The sequence below is a fragment of the Oryx dammah genome, unplaced genomic scaffold, assembly GCF_014754425.2.
Source record: "Oryx dammah isolate SB20612 unplaced genomic scaffold, SCBI_Odam_1.1 HiC_scaffold_28, whole genome shotgun sequence".
Taxonomy (NCBI): Eukaryota; Metazoa; Chordata; class Mammalia; order Artiodactyla; family Bovidae; genus Oryx; species Oryx dammah.
The window spans coordinates 17756257-17773020 of NW_024070212.1; the positions used below are offsets into that span (position 1 = coordinate 17756257).

Here is a 16764-nt window from a genome sequence, read left to right on the forward strand (position 1 = left end):
AGGCAGACCCATGAAGATGAGCAGACGCATCAGAGACGAGACAGGCAAACCCATGAAGAGGATCAAAACTGTCGACAACAACAGGATCGGCAAACCCATAAGGATAAAGAGAGGTATCAAGAGTCCCAGTATCAACAATCCCAAGGGACCCAGCAAGGATGGGCCAACAGAGAAAAATTCCATATGAATGAAGATGGCCAGAGTCCAAGTTCCCAAGGAAGATGCAGTGACCTGGCCTTCCATCCAACCCAGGATGCTGGGAGGCCCCAAAGAAGAGAACAGGGTGGAAGTCACCCTATCAAGGCAACTATTGCTCCCAATCCACTCTATGACTACGTACAAGAGCAGAAAGGGGTTTGGCACTAGGCTGTGCATTGCACCAAGAGCTAATGCAACATGAGGCCAAGGAAGAAATCTACACATCAAGTTCATCCTTACTTCTGCTTAAGAGATTGAAAACGTGTATCTTCATTCTCTCCTCTACTCTATCTAACCACAAGGATGCTTTTAGGAACTAGTATTCACTTCTAGGGCATTTCAGTTCTTTGATCAGCAATTCCAGAGTGCTCTGGTTGGGTAAAATCTGAGTGGTAAATTGGGTGAAATAATCAGATCCCAATTTTTATTAATTTGGGGATTTAAATCATTTCCTGGTTTGTTCTCTGTATAGGTGGGACATGATTGGATCATTGAAAGGTAGGAATTTCACTCAAAAGTTCAGAAACAGGAAAGGCATTCTGAAGATACACATTATAACCTGAGGAGAGGACACCAGGACTTAGAGAGCTCTTGTGGCTAAACCATCAAGAATTGCAAGCCTCGTAGCCTACACTAAAATGAAATACAGTGAGAGGCTGCTAGACATCCACAACACTCCCATGCCCATGTCTCTACCCCTCATCAGGACTGGCCACTGAGCTATCATGAGAGCTGACTGGACTGATTCCAGTTTGATGCCTTTTAGTTTCTGATCACACGAAACAGCAAACATTTCATCTGTTCCCAGATTCCAACAAGCCAACACTGTTGATCCCTAGGTCCTGGAGCCTGAAAACCTTTCATGAGAAAGTCTATGGAATTTTATTAAAATACCCAATAAATGATTGGTGAGCATCAACCTCAGTGACTCTTTTCCTTCTTCACTATGGGGCCATCCTATCTTCACTTGTAGGCATTTTCCAAGGATAAGAAATCATTTCTACACTTTTAAGATCTCTTTGTTCTTTGAGCTCCTGAGCACTTAAAAAAATAAGAATCAATATGAAACAAATAGCAAGGAGTCAAAAGGAACTTATCTAAACATCATCTTCAGCTCCTTCCCCTGCAGAGGAGTCAAATTTGACCCCTTCCACTCATTCAGCTCCATATTCAAGTGATCATTGTGTGTGTACATGCTTAGTTATTCAGTCATGTCTGACTCTTTGCGACCCCATGAACTGTAGCCCACCAGGCTCCTCTGTCCATGGGATTCTCCAGGCAAGAATACTGGAGTGGGTTGCCACTTCCTTCTCTAGGTGATCTTCCTGACCCAGGGATTGGACTCAGGTCTCCTGCGTTGTAGGCAGATTCTTTACCATCTGAGCCACCAAGGAAGCCCACAAGTGATCATTAAGTCTTGCCAACTCTACACCCACCACACCTCTTAAATCTCTTCCCACTTCTCCATTCCACCACCTTAACCTCCCTTCTCTTCAGTGACCTGAGAATAAAGTTCATACTCCTTAGCATGGCACACAGGACCTCCACAATCTAACCCAGATGACCTACCCAGCCTAATCTCATGAAAGACTCCTCCAAGGAGCATTTAATACTTTTTCTTAGTATACCATAGACTTTCAATAATTCATATTTTTAATATACAATTCCACAGCCTGGAATACCTTCCCCCCTCTTTCAGTCTGGCAAAAACCTCAGCATCCTCTGTGTCCCAACTAAAATATCACACCTATGGGCAGCTTCCCTGGATACTCCAAGCATTCCTTCCCCTAAATTTTTACTCATTCCTGCGATATCATTTGTTATACTATAGTAATTATCTCCTCTACTAACCTGGAAATAAGACCATATCTCACTCAAACTTGTACTACTTAGCACTTAGTGCCTCCACTGAAGTTTAGTGGCCCTCATCATTTTTTGAATAGATAGGCAGATGGAGAAAATTAGTCTGACTTCAGAATAAATTCAACTGAACATTTATTAGGGCTTTCCTATCTATTATGCAGTAATAGACAAGGGAAATTAATGAGACCCTTATTCAGTAAGTGAATAGAAAAATAACCTCTTTGGATATTTTAATCAAAAGGGGAATTAGTGCCCAGAATTATATGGATTGAATCATTGAAAAATAGGAAGCAATTTCTGGAACTATTGGGTTCAATACATCACCAGTGCTGCAGTTAAGGAATGAGAAAGCTGGAATCCAGAAGTGGCAAAATTGCCACATTACTGCCAAAATTGCCTATCAACATCCATGACCCCATAACCTTATTTGCCAAGAGAAATAACCCAAATCACAATATCTTCCAAATATCATGTAAAATCACCTGATAAAATGTAATTCACATCTAGAACTCTAACATAAGGGAGTCTAGGAAACACAGAAGTAGATAAGAATGGATACTGAGGACTATCAGATCATCTTCACCATAGGAAGGATATAAAAACTCATAACAACAATTTCTTTCCTGAAGAAGATTCCTATCTAATAGCAAGAAATATGTGTACAGCAAAAAAACCATTAAATAAGACAAAAATGTCCTAAGTACAAGAAAATTGCTGTCATGACACCAAGAAGGGAGTAGCTCTGCTTGAAAAGGTTTTTAAAAGGCTTTATAAGGAAAGCATCTAAACTAGGGCCATGATCCTAGGAGAGAGGGGATGAGAAAAGTCACAGCTTATCCTGGGACTTAAGCTCAGTGGGGAGGCCCATATGCTGGCTGCTGTTTAAATGGCATAATTGTTCACAGGTAAGATGGGTCTTCTTCACAAATGTTTTCCATAACTTAGACTCGCCCCCAGAAAGCTAAAGTAGAGGGTGGAGAATAAACCAGGGTGAGTGGTCTCAAAATCTGGAAGCGACTCAGGGGTCATGGAGGCTCTCAGTGGGTGAGCCAGGCAGTAAAGAATGGGAGCGATTAAGGCAACCAGGCTGGGAAACAGCACAAGTAAATATAGCGAAGGAAAGCCCAGGAAAGTTTGATGAAGCAAGAGGTATACACATAGACACTAAAGAGAGTCAAAGCTGAAAGGGCAAAGTGAGCTAGATCATGGAGGACCTCAAAATCTACCATGAAGCCTTTCTATCTGGGATTTTTCCTTTCTGTTAATAGTAGGAGCCACAGAGTGTTCTTAGCAGAAAATGAGAGGAAAACTGGCAGGACAGATGTTTGGGATGGAGAGAAACAGCTAACATAAGGACGGAGTCAGGTGTAGGCCTCACAGTCAACAAAAGAGTCCAAAATGCAGTACTTGGGTGCAGTCTCAAAAACGACAGAATGATCTCTGTTCATTTCCAAGGCAAACCATTCAATATCACAGTAATCCAAGTCTATGCCCCAACCAGTAATACTGAAGACGCTGAAGTTGAACAGTTCTATGAAGACCTGCAAGACCTTCTAGAACCAACACCCAAAAGAGATGTCCTTTTCATTATAGGGGACTGGAATGCAAAAGTAGGAAGTCAAGAGATACCTGGAGTAACAGGCAAATTTGGCCTTGGAGTACAAAATGAAGCAGGGCAAAGGCTAACAAGAGTTTTGCCAAGAGAACACACTTGTCATAGCTAACACCCACTTCCAACAACACAAGAGAAGACTCTACACATGGACATCACCAGATGGTCAATATCAAAATCAGATTGATTACATTCTTTGCAGCCAAAGATGGAGAAGCTCTATACAGTCAGCAAAAACAAGACCAGGGGCTGACTATGGCTAAGATCATGAACTGAACTCCTTATTGCCAAATTCAGCATTAAACTGAAGAAAGTAGGGAAAACTCCTGGACTATCCAGCTATGACCTAAATCAAAACCCTTATGATTAAACAGTGGAAGTGACGAATAGATTCAAGGGATTAGATCTGATAGAGAGTGCCTGAAGAACTATGGACGGAGGTTCATGACACTGTACAGGAGACAGGGATAAAGACCATCCCCAAGAAAAAGAAAGGCAAAAAGGCAAAATGATTCTCTGAGGAGGCCTTACAAATAGCTGTGAAAAGAGGAGAACTGAAAAGTAAAGGAGAAAAGGAAAGATATAACCATTTGAGTGCAAAGTTCCAAAGAATAGCAAGGAAAGATAAGAAAGCTTTCTTCAGTGATCAATGCAAAGAAATGGAGGAAAACAATAGAAAGAGAAAGACTAGAGATCTCTTCAAGAAAATTAGACATACCAAGGGAACTTTTCATGCAAAGCTGGGCTCAATAAAGGACAGAAATGGTATGGACCTAACAGAAGCAGAAGATATCAAGAAGAGGTGGCAAGAATACACAGAAGAACTGTACAAAAAAGATCTTCACAACCCAGATTATCAGGATGGTGTGATCACTCAGCTAGAGCCAGACATCCTGGAATGCGAAGTCGAGTGGGCCTTAGGAAGCATCACTATGAACAAAGCTAGTGGAGGTGATGGAATTCCAGTTGAGCTATTTAAAATCCTAAAAGACGATGCCACGAAAGTGCTGCACTCAATATGCCAACAAATTTGGAAAACTCAGCAGTGGCCACAGGACTGGAAAAGGTCAGTTTTCATTCCAATCCCAAAGAAAGGCAATGCCAAAGAATGCTCAAACTACCACACAATTGCACTCATCTCACACGCTAGTAAAGTAATGCTCAAAATTCTCCAAGCCAGGCTTCAACAGTATGTGAACCGAGAACTTTCAGATGTTCCAGCTGGATTTCAAAAAGGCAGAGGAACCAGATATCAAATTGCCAACATCTGTTGGATCACTGAAAAAGCAAGAGAGTTCCAGAAAAACATCTACTTCTGCTTCATTAACTATGCCAAAGCCTTTGACTGTGTGGATCACAACAAACTGTGGAAAATTCTTAAGAGATGGGAATACCAGACCACTTGATCTGCCTCCTGAGAAATCTGTATGCAGATCAAGAAGCAACAAATATAACTGGACGTGGAACAACAGACTGGTTCCAAATTGGGAAAGGAGTATGGCAAGGCTGTGTATTGTCACCCTGCTAATTTAACTTATATGCAGAATACATCATGCAAAATGCTGGACTAGATGAAGCACAAGCTGGAATCAAGATTGCCAAAAGAAATATCAATAATCTCAGATAGGCAGATGACACCATCCTTATGGCAGAAAGCGAAGAAGAACTAAAGAGCCTCTTGATGAAAGTGAAACAGGAGAGTGAAAAAGTTGGCTTAAAACTCAACATTCAGAAAACTAAGATCATGGCATCTGGTCCCATCATTTCATGGCAAATAGATGGAGAAACAATAGAAGCAGTGACAGACTTTATTTTGGGGAGCTCCAAATCACTGCAGATGGTGCCTGCAGCCATAAAATTAAAGGATACTTGCTCCTTGGAAGAAAAGCTATGATCAACCTAGACAGCATATTAAAAAGCAGAGACATTATTTTGACAACAAATGTCCATCTAGTCAAAGCTATGGTTTTTCCAGTAGTCATGTATGGATGTGAGAGTTGGACCATAAAGAAAGCTGAGCACTTTAGTATTGATGCTTTGGAACTGTGGTGTTGGAGAAAACTCTCGAGAGTCCCTTGGACAGCAAGGAGATCCAACCAGTCAATCCTAAAGGAAATCAGTCCTGAATATTCATTGAAAGGACTGATGCTAAAGTTGAAACTCCAATATTTTGGCCACCCTATGCAAAGAACTGACTCACTGGAAAAGACCCTGAAGCTGAGAAAGATTTAAGGCAGGAGGAGAAGGGGATGACAGAGGATGAGATGGTTGGATAGCATCACCAACTCGATGGACATGAGTTTGAGCAAGCTCCAAGAGTCAGTGATGGACAGGGAAGCCTGGCGTGCTGCAGTCCATGGAGTCTCAAAGAGTCAGACACGACTGAGTGACTGAATTGAACTAGATGAACTTGATCTGTATAACTTCCCCATCACAGGTACAACCTAAGCCCATGCAGACCTTGGAACATGGCAGACTGCAGGGCTATCTAAGCTGAGCCCAAAACCAAAGATGAGAAGCGGGGGTCTGCCCTTAAGAGGGTGTGAAAGGAGGGAGGAGAAACATTTGAATGTGTACAGGCTAACCAGAAGTAGGCTCTGCCGTCAGCAAAACAAAAAAAAGCAGCTCTCTGGATCTAAACCATAGAGCAACCTTCCAAATTTTTTCAACTGAAAATGAAGACTGTCCCTCTTAAGCACCATCTATTCTCAAACTCTGAGCGAATCATGAAAACTGTGAAGATAACTCACAGCGCTTCCTCCAAATATACCTAAATTAGAAAGGCACATCATTCCCTTGCAGAAAACTGTTCTTTATTTCACTGCAGCCCAACTTTCTTCCCCTTGGGACTGACTCCTGAGCTATTTTCTCCTCTAACTATGGGCTATTTTATCCTGTCCTTTGGCTTTAAATGTGTCAGTATTTCTGAAGCTCTCCAATCTTCATCTTTAATGTCTTTCCTAAACTCCAGGCTCACATATTCTCCAATAATCTACTTGGCATTTCCACTTGGACATCTAAATAGCATCTCAGTCTTAGCATTCCCAAACAGAACTCTCGATTTAACTTGTTTCTCCTTTAATGTCCCCCATTTTAGTAAGTCGGTAGCACCATCCACAATGCTCAGGCAAAAACCTAAGATATATACTTTGTTGTAATCATTCCTTCCTCCCAAATCGAACTCATCAGCAAGTCCTTTTGTTTCTGTCTCAAAATATAGGGTGGCCCAAATTCACCATCCGTGTTCTTGCCTGGAGAATCCTAGGGACAGAGGAGCCTGGTGGGTTTCTGTCTGTGGGGTTGCGCAGAGTCGGACACGACTGACACGACTTAGCAGCAGTAGCAGCAAATTCACCATCACTGCCATTTCTAGTCCTAACACCCCCATCACCACCATCTCTCTCCTGGGATACAGCAATAGCTTCCTGATGCAAGTCCTTACTACTCTGCGGAATGTAAACCACATCATGTCACTCCCCTGCTTAAAATTCTTGACAGTTTCTCACCACACTGACGATAACATTCAACATTCTTCCCAGGGCCTTTCTACATTGGGTCTCTTCCAGACCTCATCTTTCAACACTCTCTTGTACAGTCACCAACCATTCTGGCCTTTTTGATTCTGGTAGGATAAGCTGGTTCCTATTTAGAGCAGCTAATTTTTTTTTTTTTTTTTTTGGTCTGGAATGAGCATCTCCCTGATTTATATGGCTGCCTTCCTATTTCATCTAGGTATCAGCTAAAGAGTATACCTCCTCAGAGAAGCTTTCTCTAACTTTTAATCTAAAAGAACAGTCTTCCAATCACTCTCAACTATATCCTCTTCTTTTTGTTGCTATTGTCAGCACTTTCCATATCTGGTACATTGTTTTCATATTACTTGTTTATAGTCATCTCCCCTCAGTTGGAACTTAAGGCCCACAAGAACAAGGATTCTGTTTATCCTGTTTGCCAATGTACCCTCTACATCAAAAACAGTGGTCGCTTCAAAATGATTTTAGACTCTACCCTTCTCCTTTACCATATAAGGCAATGAGAGAGAAGCAAGTTGTCAACATAGAAGGCTTGAAGATAATGGACTAACAAAGATGATGGAACAACAAAGATGCTTTTGAATAAAGTGTGTATATGGCAGGGAGGGGGCCAGGAACTCAGAGTTTGCAGCCCTTTATAGTAAAGCATAAGAAAGCAACCCTAGTGGAGTGGCATAGACAGTGCCCATCTGATCTGATTTTTCACATAGTATTTTTTATTTATCACATAATACTTTGAAATGAAATTTGTTACATGCATGACTCGATTTTTCTCTGTAACATTTAGAAAGGTAGGCATGCATGCACACAAACTGGCTGATCATGGTACACGCCCAGTAAGTGTATGTGTCAACTGAATGCTCACAGAAGCCCTCTGTGATCTGGCTGCAGTCTACATTTGCAACTTGGTTGCCAACAACATCCCAATATGCCACCTAGACTCCAACTTAACTAGACAGCTTCCCACCATTTATACTTTGGAAGCAAACTGGAGAAATTATATAATCATATGGGGTTCAAATCCTGAAAGATGATGCTATGAAAGTGCTGCACTCAATATGCCAACAAATTTGGAAAACTCAGCAGTGGCCACAGGACTGGAAAAGGTCGGTTTTCATTCCAATCCCAAAGAAAGGCAATGCCAAAGAATGCTCAAACGACCGCACCATTGCACTCATCTCACATGCTAGTAAAGTAATGCTCAAAATTCTCCAAGCCAGGCTTCAGCAAAACATGAACCGTGAACTTCCAGATGTTCAAGCTGGTTTTAGAAAAGGCAGAGGAACCAGAGATCAAATTGCCAACATCCGCTGGATCATGGAAAAAGCAAGAGAGTTCCAGAAAAACATCTACTTCTGCTTTACTGACTATGCCAAAGACTGACTGTGTGGATCACAATAAACTGTGGAAAATTCTGAAAGAGATGGGAATACCAGACCACCTAACCTGCCTCTTGAGAAATCTGTATGCAGGTCAGGAAGCAACAGTTAGAACTGGACATGGAACAACAGACTGGTTCCAAATAGGAAAAGGAGTACGTCAAGGCTGTATATTGTCACCCTGCTTATTTAACTTCTGTGCAGAGTACATCATGAGAAACGCTGGACTGGAAGAAACACAAGCTGGAATCAAGCTTGCTGGGAGAAATATCAATAACCTCAGATATGCAGATGACACCACCCTTATGGCAGAAAGCGAAGAGGAACTAAAAAGCCTCTTGATGAAAGTGAAAGAGGAGAGTGAAAAAGTTGGCTTAAAGCTCAACATTCAGAAAACGAAGATCATGGCATCTGGTCCCATCACTCCATGGGAAATAGATGGGGAAACAGTGGAAACAGTGGCACACTTTATTTTGGGGGGCTCCAAAATCACTGCAGATGATGACTGCAGCCATGAAATTAAAAGACACTTACTCCTTGGAAGAAAAGTTATGACCAACCTAGATAGCATATTCAAAAGCAGAGACATTATTTTGCTGACTAAGGTCCGTCTAGTTAAGGCTATGGTTTTTCCAGTAGTCATGTATGGATGTGAGAGTTGGACTGTGAAGAAGGCTGAGTGCCGAAGAATTGATGCTTTTGAACTGTGGTGTTGGAGAAGACTCTTGAGAGTCCCTTGGACTACAAGGAGATGCAACCAGTTCATTCTGAAGATCAGCTCTGGGATTTCTTTGGAAGGAATGATGCTAAAGCTGAAACTCCAGTACTTTGGCCACCTCATGCGAAGAGTTGACTCATTGGAAAAGACTCTGATGCTGGGAGGGATTGGGGGCAAGAGGAGAAAGGGACAATAGAGGATGAGATGGCTGGATGGCATCACTGACTCGATGGATGTGAGTCTGAGTGAACTCCGGGAGTTCGTGATGGACAGGGAGGCCTGGCGTGCTGCGACTCATGGGGTTGCAAAGAGTCAGACACGACTGAGCGACTGAACTGAACTGAACTGAACTGATGGGGTTCTAGCGCCACCTACTGATCACTGGATTCCCTGTGTCCTTGCTGCTGTTTAGTTGCTAAGCAGTGTTTGACTCTTCAGACCCCACGCACTGTAGACGGTGAGGCTCCTCTGTCCAGGGGATTTCCCTGTGTTCTTAGATGGCTAGAAAAAAATGACAAACGCTAATCCGGTCACACTTTGGCACTCTCTGCCCAGTGAACAAGTAAGACTCTTGTCATATGTACTGGTCACCAGTTTCTACGACAGCAGCTATCACCCCCAACTGTGCAGTGCATCATATAGTAGCCACTCAGTTAAGAGCAGCAGTTTGGGAGTCCAACAGAAGTGAGTTCCAATCCTGACCCAACTACTCAACTTTTGTATTACTTGATCCTCAGTTTCCTCATTTAAAAATTCTGGTAATAATACCTTCTTCATAGGTTGGCTGTAACGATCTGCAGAGTACCTGACATGGTACCTGGCACATTCTAGGCACTGCTGCTGCTAAGTCGCTTCAGTTGTCTCCGACTCTGTGCGACCCCATAGATGGCAGCCCACCAGGCTCCCACGTCCCTGGGATTCTCCAGGCAAGAACACTGGAGTGGGTTGCCATTTCCTTCTCCAATGCAGGAAAGTGAAAAGTGAAAGTGAAGTCTCTCAGTCGTGTCCGACTCTCAGCGACCCCATGGACTGCAGCCTTCCAGGCTCCTCCGTCCATGGGATTTTCCAGACAAGAGTACTGGAGTGGGGTGCCATTGAACTGCAAAGATACAACCTTTGCCTTAAAAGAGCTTGAACTAGTCAGGATTAGAGCAAAGGCTGAGCTATGCATGTAAATAAAGATGCTATAATTCAGTGCACAACATTTTTTGATCACTTCATGCAGATTAAGTACTGTAACTGCAGGTGGTAAGATGATAAGAAAGAAAGCACCATGGATGCTCAAAAGAGGGAAGATGTATGCAGGTGGGGCAAAACAAGTATCTTCAGGATAGAGGAAGCATCTGTCTTGGACTTTAGTGGTTGATTAGGATTTAAACAAGCAGGTGGATTTATTTAACCAAGATTGTACTCATTCTTAAAACCTCACTTCAAACGTCATCTCCATAAAGCCATCCCCCACACCTACCTTAGTCATTAATTTTTCCACTCCACCTGTCTGCTCCTACTATTATCAATCCTCTTGTGGCATTCTAATTCATTCTGCTTATTTTAAAGTTCATAATTTACAAGTCTGTCTTTCACACTGTCTTCCACATACTTCCCTAAAACTAAATAAATCATTGATAGTATGCATTTATAAGACCCCACAGTGCGATGCCTACTAATAACAGCAATATTTACATATAAGGTGGGAGCTGCAGTTCAAAAGTCTCAGATTCATGCAGTCACCCAATGAACAATGATGACTTAAGTTTGCTGGACACTGTGCTGGTCACTGGGGAATACAGAGGAAGGGTGTCTGTCATCAAGAATTCATGATCTCTGCAGTAGGACAACAATCACAACACTTTGTGATGGGTCTAAGAGAACAAACAATTGTTTGCAGATACAGGTAAAAAAAAAATAGCCATCACTAACTCCCTGAGCACATCACTAGCTTCCCCTGAGTGTGTGTCAGGGACAATGCTGAGTGCTCACATGCCTTACCCTCTCACAAACCCTAGTAAATTTTATGTTTTTCATCTTGTCCACTTTATAGATGAGAAAGCCAAACTTCCCCCAAAGTCATGTATCTTGTGAGTGACAAGCACAAAATTATAATCCAGACCTGACCTCTAAAATCCATGTTTTAAATTATTTGATTGCTTTCCACCCCAATGAAAAGAGCCTACTCAATGAGTACCATAATTAGTAGAACAGAATCTGGCATGTAACTGCCATGTCAACCAGTCTGGGCTAGAACTGCTAAACACAAGGCACAATGCTAGTACTGTAGAAGGCACAGATATGCAAAATTATCCCTGCCCCCGAGGAGCTCACAGTCTACTGAGAGATGTAATGTATATAAATCAGTACGCTTAATCCATAGAACACTCTGAGAGGCCTGTAATCAAACACAAGGACCAAGAGGAAAAAAAACCTCTATCCCAGTGGGGAATGCTAGACAGAGGGTTTCTTGCTGGAAGAATCCCTTGGCCTGGCCTTTAAGGGTGATTCCAGGGATTAGATCTGATAAACAGAGTGCCTGAAGAACTATGGACGGAGGTTCATGACATTGTATAGGAGACAGGGATCAAGACCATCCCCATGGAAAAGAAATGCAAAAAGGCAAAATGATTCTCTGAGGAGGCCTTACAAATAGCTGTGAAAAGAAGAGAACTAAAAAGTAAAGGAGAAAAGGAAAGATACACCCATTTGAATCCAAAGTTCCAAAGAATAGCAAGGAGACATAAGAAAGCCTTCCTCAGTGATCAATGCAAAGAAATAGAGGAAAACGACAGAATGGGAAAGACTAGAGATCTCTTCAAGAAAATTAGACATACCAAGGGAACTTTTCATGCAAAGATGGGCACAATGAAGGACAGAAATGGTAGGGACCTAACAGAACCAGAAGATATTAAGAAGCGGTGGCAAGAATACACAGAAGAACTATATAAAAAAGATCTTCACAACCCAGATCATCACAATGCTGTGATCACTCAGCTAGAGCCAGACATCCTGGAATGCGAAGTCGAGTGGGCCTTAGGAAGCATCACTATGAACAAAGCTAGTGGAAGTAATAGAATTCCAGTTGATCTATTTAAAATCCTAAAAGATGATGCTGCACTCAATATGCCAGCAAATTTGGAAAACTCAGCAGTGGCCACAGGAATGGAAAAGGTCAGTTTTCATTCCAATCCCAAAGAAAGGCAATGCCAAAGAATGCTCAAACTACTACACAATTGCACTCATCTCACACGCTGGCAAAGTAATGCTCAAAATTTCCAAGCCAGGCTTTAACAGTATGTGAACCGTGAACTTCCAGATGTTCCAGCTGGACTTCAAAAAGGCAGAGGAACCAGAGATTAAATTGCCAACATTCATTGGAGCATCAAAAAAGCAAGAGAGTTCCAGAAAAACATTTACTTCTGCTTTATTGACTATGCCAAAGCCTTTGACTGTGTGGATCACAATAAACTGTGGAAAATTCTTAAAGAGATGGGAATACCAGACCACCTGATCTGCCTCCTGAGAAATCTATATGCAGATCAAGAAGCAACAGTTAAAACTGGACATGGAACAACACACTGGTTCCAAATCGGGAAAGGAGTATGTCAAGGCTGTATATTGTCACCCTGCTTATTTAACTTTTATGCAGAGTACATCATGAGACATGCTGGACTGGATGAAGCACAAGCTGGAATCAAGATTGCCAAAAGGAATATCAATAGCCTCAGATACACAGATGACACCACCCTTATGGCAGAAAGTGAAGAAGAACTAAAGAGCCTCTTGATGAAAGTGAAAGAGGAGAGTGAAAAAGTTGGCTTAAAACTCAACATTCAGAAAACTAAGATCATGGCATCTGGTCCCATCACTTCATGGGAAATAGATGGGGAAACAATGGAAACAGTGACAGACTTTATTTTTTGGTCTCCAAAATCACTGCAGATGGTGACTGCAGCCGTAAAATTAAAAGACGCTTGTTCCTTGGAAGAAAAGCTATGACAAATCTAGATAACATATTAAAAAGCAGACATTATTTTGCCAACAAAGGTCCATTTAGTCAAAGCTATTGTTTTTCCAGTAGTCATGTATGGATGTGAGAGTTGGACTACAAAGAGAGCTGAATGCCAAAGAATTGGCGCTTTTGAACTGTGGTGTTGGACTTGAGAGTCCCTTGAACTGCAAGGAGATCCAACCAGTTCTTCCTAAAAGATATCATTCCTGAATATTCATTGGAAGGATTGATGCTGAAGCTGAAACTCCAATATTTTGGCCACCGGATGCAAAGAACTGACTCACTGGAAAAGGCCCTGATGGGAATGATTGAAGGTAGGAGGAGAAGGGGATGACAGAGGATGAGACGGTTGGATGGCATCACCCACTCAATGAACATGAGTTTGAGTAAGCTCCAGGAGTTAGTGATGGACAGGGAAGCCTGACATACTGCAGTCCATGGGGACCCAAAGAGTTGGACACGACTGAGCAACTGAACTGAACTAAATTGAACTGAACTGAACTGAAGGGTGAATAGACTTTAGAGAAACAAATGTTGAGAAGGTAGAATGAAGGTTCCCAGGCTTAACAGCAGTAGGCATAACAGATTCGATCAGGGCTTTTCATTGATTATAATCATATACTGGAGTGGATTGCCATTTCCTTCTCCAATCATAACAGGAGAGCAGAATACTGTGATTGCTTCAAGATAAAACAGTCTGAAGCATGACACTGAAAGCAAAGGCAAGAAGAGTAAAAATAGATAAATTGTACTACGTGAATATTCAAAACTTCTGCACATCAAAGGACACAATCAACAGAGTGAAAAGACAACCCACAGAATGGGAGAAGATATTTGCAAATCACATATCTGATAAGAGATTAATATCTAGTATATATAAAAATAATTCCTAAAAATCAGCAACAAAAATCTCAAACAATCCAATCTAAAAGTATATGATAAAAAACAATCTAATAGGGTTTCCCTGGTGAATCAATGGTTAAGAGTCCCCCTGCCAATGCAGATGACACAGGTTCAATCCCTGATCCCAGAAGATCCCATATGCCATAAGGCAATTAAGCCTGTGCAGCACAAACACAGAGCCTGCACTCTGTAGCCCAGAACCTGCAACTACTGAGCCCATTCACCCTAGATCTTGTGCTCCACAAGAGAAACCACTACAATGAGAAGCCAGTGAACAGTGACTAAAGAGTAGCTCCCTCTTCTCACTACTAGAGAAAGCTCTCATGCAGCAATGAAGACCCGGTGCAGCCAAAAATAATAATAATAATAAAAAGATATGGTTACCAATGGGAAAAGGTAAGGGGAGGGATAAGTTAGGAACTTGGGATTAACAGATACACACTGCTATATATAAAACAGGTAAACAATAAGGTCATACTGTACACCATAAGGAATTATATTTAATACTTGCTTTAACATACAATGGAAAAGAACCTGAAAAAGATCTGGAAAAGAACCTGAAAGACTATGTCTATACACATAGCTGAATCATTTTGCTGTATACCAGAAACTAACACAACACTATAAGTCAACTATATTTCAATTTTAAAAGTGTGTGAAAGACTTGAAGAAACATTTCTCCAAAGAAGGTATACAAACAGACAACAAGTACATACAAAGATGCTCAACCTCACTAATCATTAGAGAAATGCAAATCAAAAGCACCTATGACTGATTGATGTTGAGGTATGGCGGAAATCAACAAAATATTGTAAAGCAATTATTCTTAAATTAAATATTAAAAAAAGAAAGCACAATAAGGACTTCCCGGTGGTACAGTAGATAGGAATCTGCCTGCAGGGAACATGGGTTCAATCCCTGGTCAGAGAAGATTCCACATGCCGCTGAGCAACTAAGCTTGTGCACCACAACTACTGAGCCCATGCTCTAGAGCCTGAGAGCCGCACCTGAGACCCTGTGCTGCAGCTACTGAAGCCTGTGCTCTGCAGCAAGAGAAGCCCATGCACAACCAGAGAGTACCCCCTCTCTCCAAAACTAGAAAAAGCCTGCATGCAGCAATGAAAAACCAGTGCAGCCAAAAATAAATATATAAATATAGTGGGGTGTACATGTCAAAAAATAAATTTAAAAAAATTTTTAAAAAGCCCAATGAGATACCACCTCATATCCATTAGGATGGCTACTATAAAAAATAAAATTTAAATTAAAAAAAAAAAAAACAGAAAACAACAGGTATTGGCAAGGATGTGGGAAAATTGGGACCATGTGCAATATCATTGTGTAGGTAAAACTGAAAAACAATTATGCAAACCAGTATGGCAGTTCCTCAAAAAAAAATAAAATAGAATTATCATATAATCCAGCAACTGCACGTCTGGGTTTATACCCAAAAGAACTGAAAACAAGGTCTGGAAGAAATAACTATACACTAGTGTTATAGAAACATTCACATTTGCCAAAAGATAAAAACAATCCAAGTATTTATGGATGGATGAATGCATAAATGATGGAATATTATTCAACCTTAGAAAGGAGGGAAATTCTGGCACATGCTACAACATGGATGAAACTTAAGGACACTGAAAGTGAAAGTGAAGTCGCTCAGTCGTGTCCAACTCTTTGTGATCCATGGACTGTAGCCTACCAGGTTTCTCCGACCATGGGATTTTCCAGGCAAGAGTACCGGAGTGGGTTGCCATTTCCTTCTCCAGGGATCTTCCCAACCCAGGGATAGAACACGGGTCTCCCACGTTGCAGGCAGACGCTTTACCCTCTGAGCCACCAAGGAAGACCTTACAGACACTATGCTAAGTGAAATAAGCCAGTCACCGAAAGATGAATACTGTGTGCTTCCGCTCATATAAAATACCTGGAGTAGTCAAATTCACTGAAGAAGAAAGTAGACTAATGGCTGCCAGGATCCAGGGGGAGAAGGAAATGGGGAATTACACTTTAAAAGGGACAGAGTTTCAGTTTTCTAAGATGAAAAGAGTAGTAGAGATTGGTTGTACACAATGTGAACGTACTTAACACTACTGAACATTTAAAAATGATTAAGATGGCACTTTTATGTTATATGTATTTTATCACAATTAAATTTTTTTTAATTTTAATTTTTAAAATGCCTTCAAATATTTTAGGTTAAATTAATAGAAGGAAATAGAATTCTCTGCCTTGCACGGCTCAGACCAGACATTGACAGGCATTGCAATCTGGAGTTCTTCCACAGGAGTGTAATGAAGACTTTTCTCCTAAAGAAGTCTTAAAGGATGTTAGCTGTGTGCTGTGCTCAGACGCTGAGTCGTGTCCAGCTGTTTGCAACCCCATGGACTGTAGCCTGCCAGGCTCCTCTGACCATGGTATTCTCCAGGCAAGAATACTGGAGTGTGTTGCCATTTCTTCCTTCACGGGATCTTCCCAACCCAGGAATCAATCCTGCATCTCTTGGGTCTCCTGCATTGGCAGGCAGATTCTTTACCACTAGGGCCACCTGG

At 41.6% G+C, this 16764-nt stretch overlaps 1 protein-coding gene across 5 annotated transcripts in view; it reads left to right on the top strand.

Moving 5' to 3' along the window:
- Positions 1 to 1117, top strand: part of RPTN (repetin) — a 4938-nt gene extending 3821 nt beyond the window's left edge. For 4 of the 5 annotated variants that reach the window (XM_040230634.1, XM_040230636.1, XM_040230639.1 and 1 more), the window contains one exon: positions 3 to 1117. In XM_040230634.1, coding sequence (XP_040086568.1) covers positions 3 to 366 — 364 coding nt within the window. In that variant the 3' untranslated portion in view covers positions 367 to 1117. The remainder of the gene's footprint in view (positions 1 to 2) is intronic. The other variant, XM_040230637.1, reaches the window with a different exon arrangement.
- The last annotated feature ends 15647 nt before the right edge of the window (positions 1118 to 16764 follow it).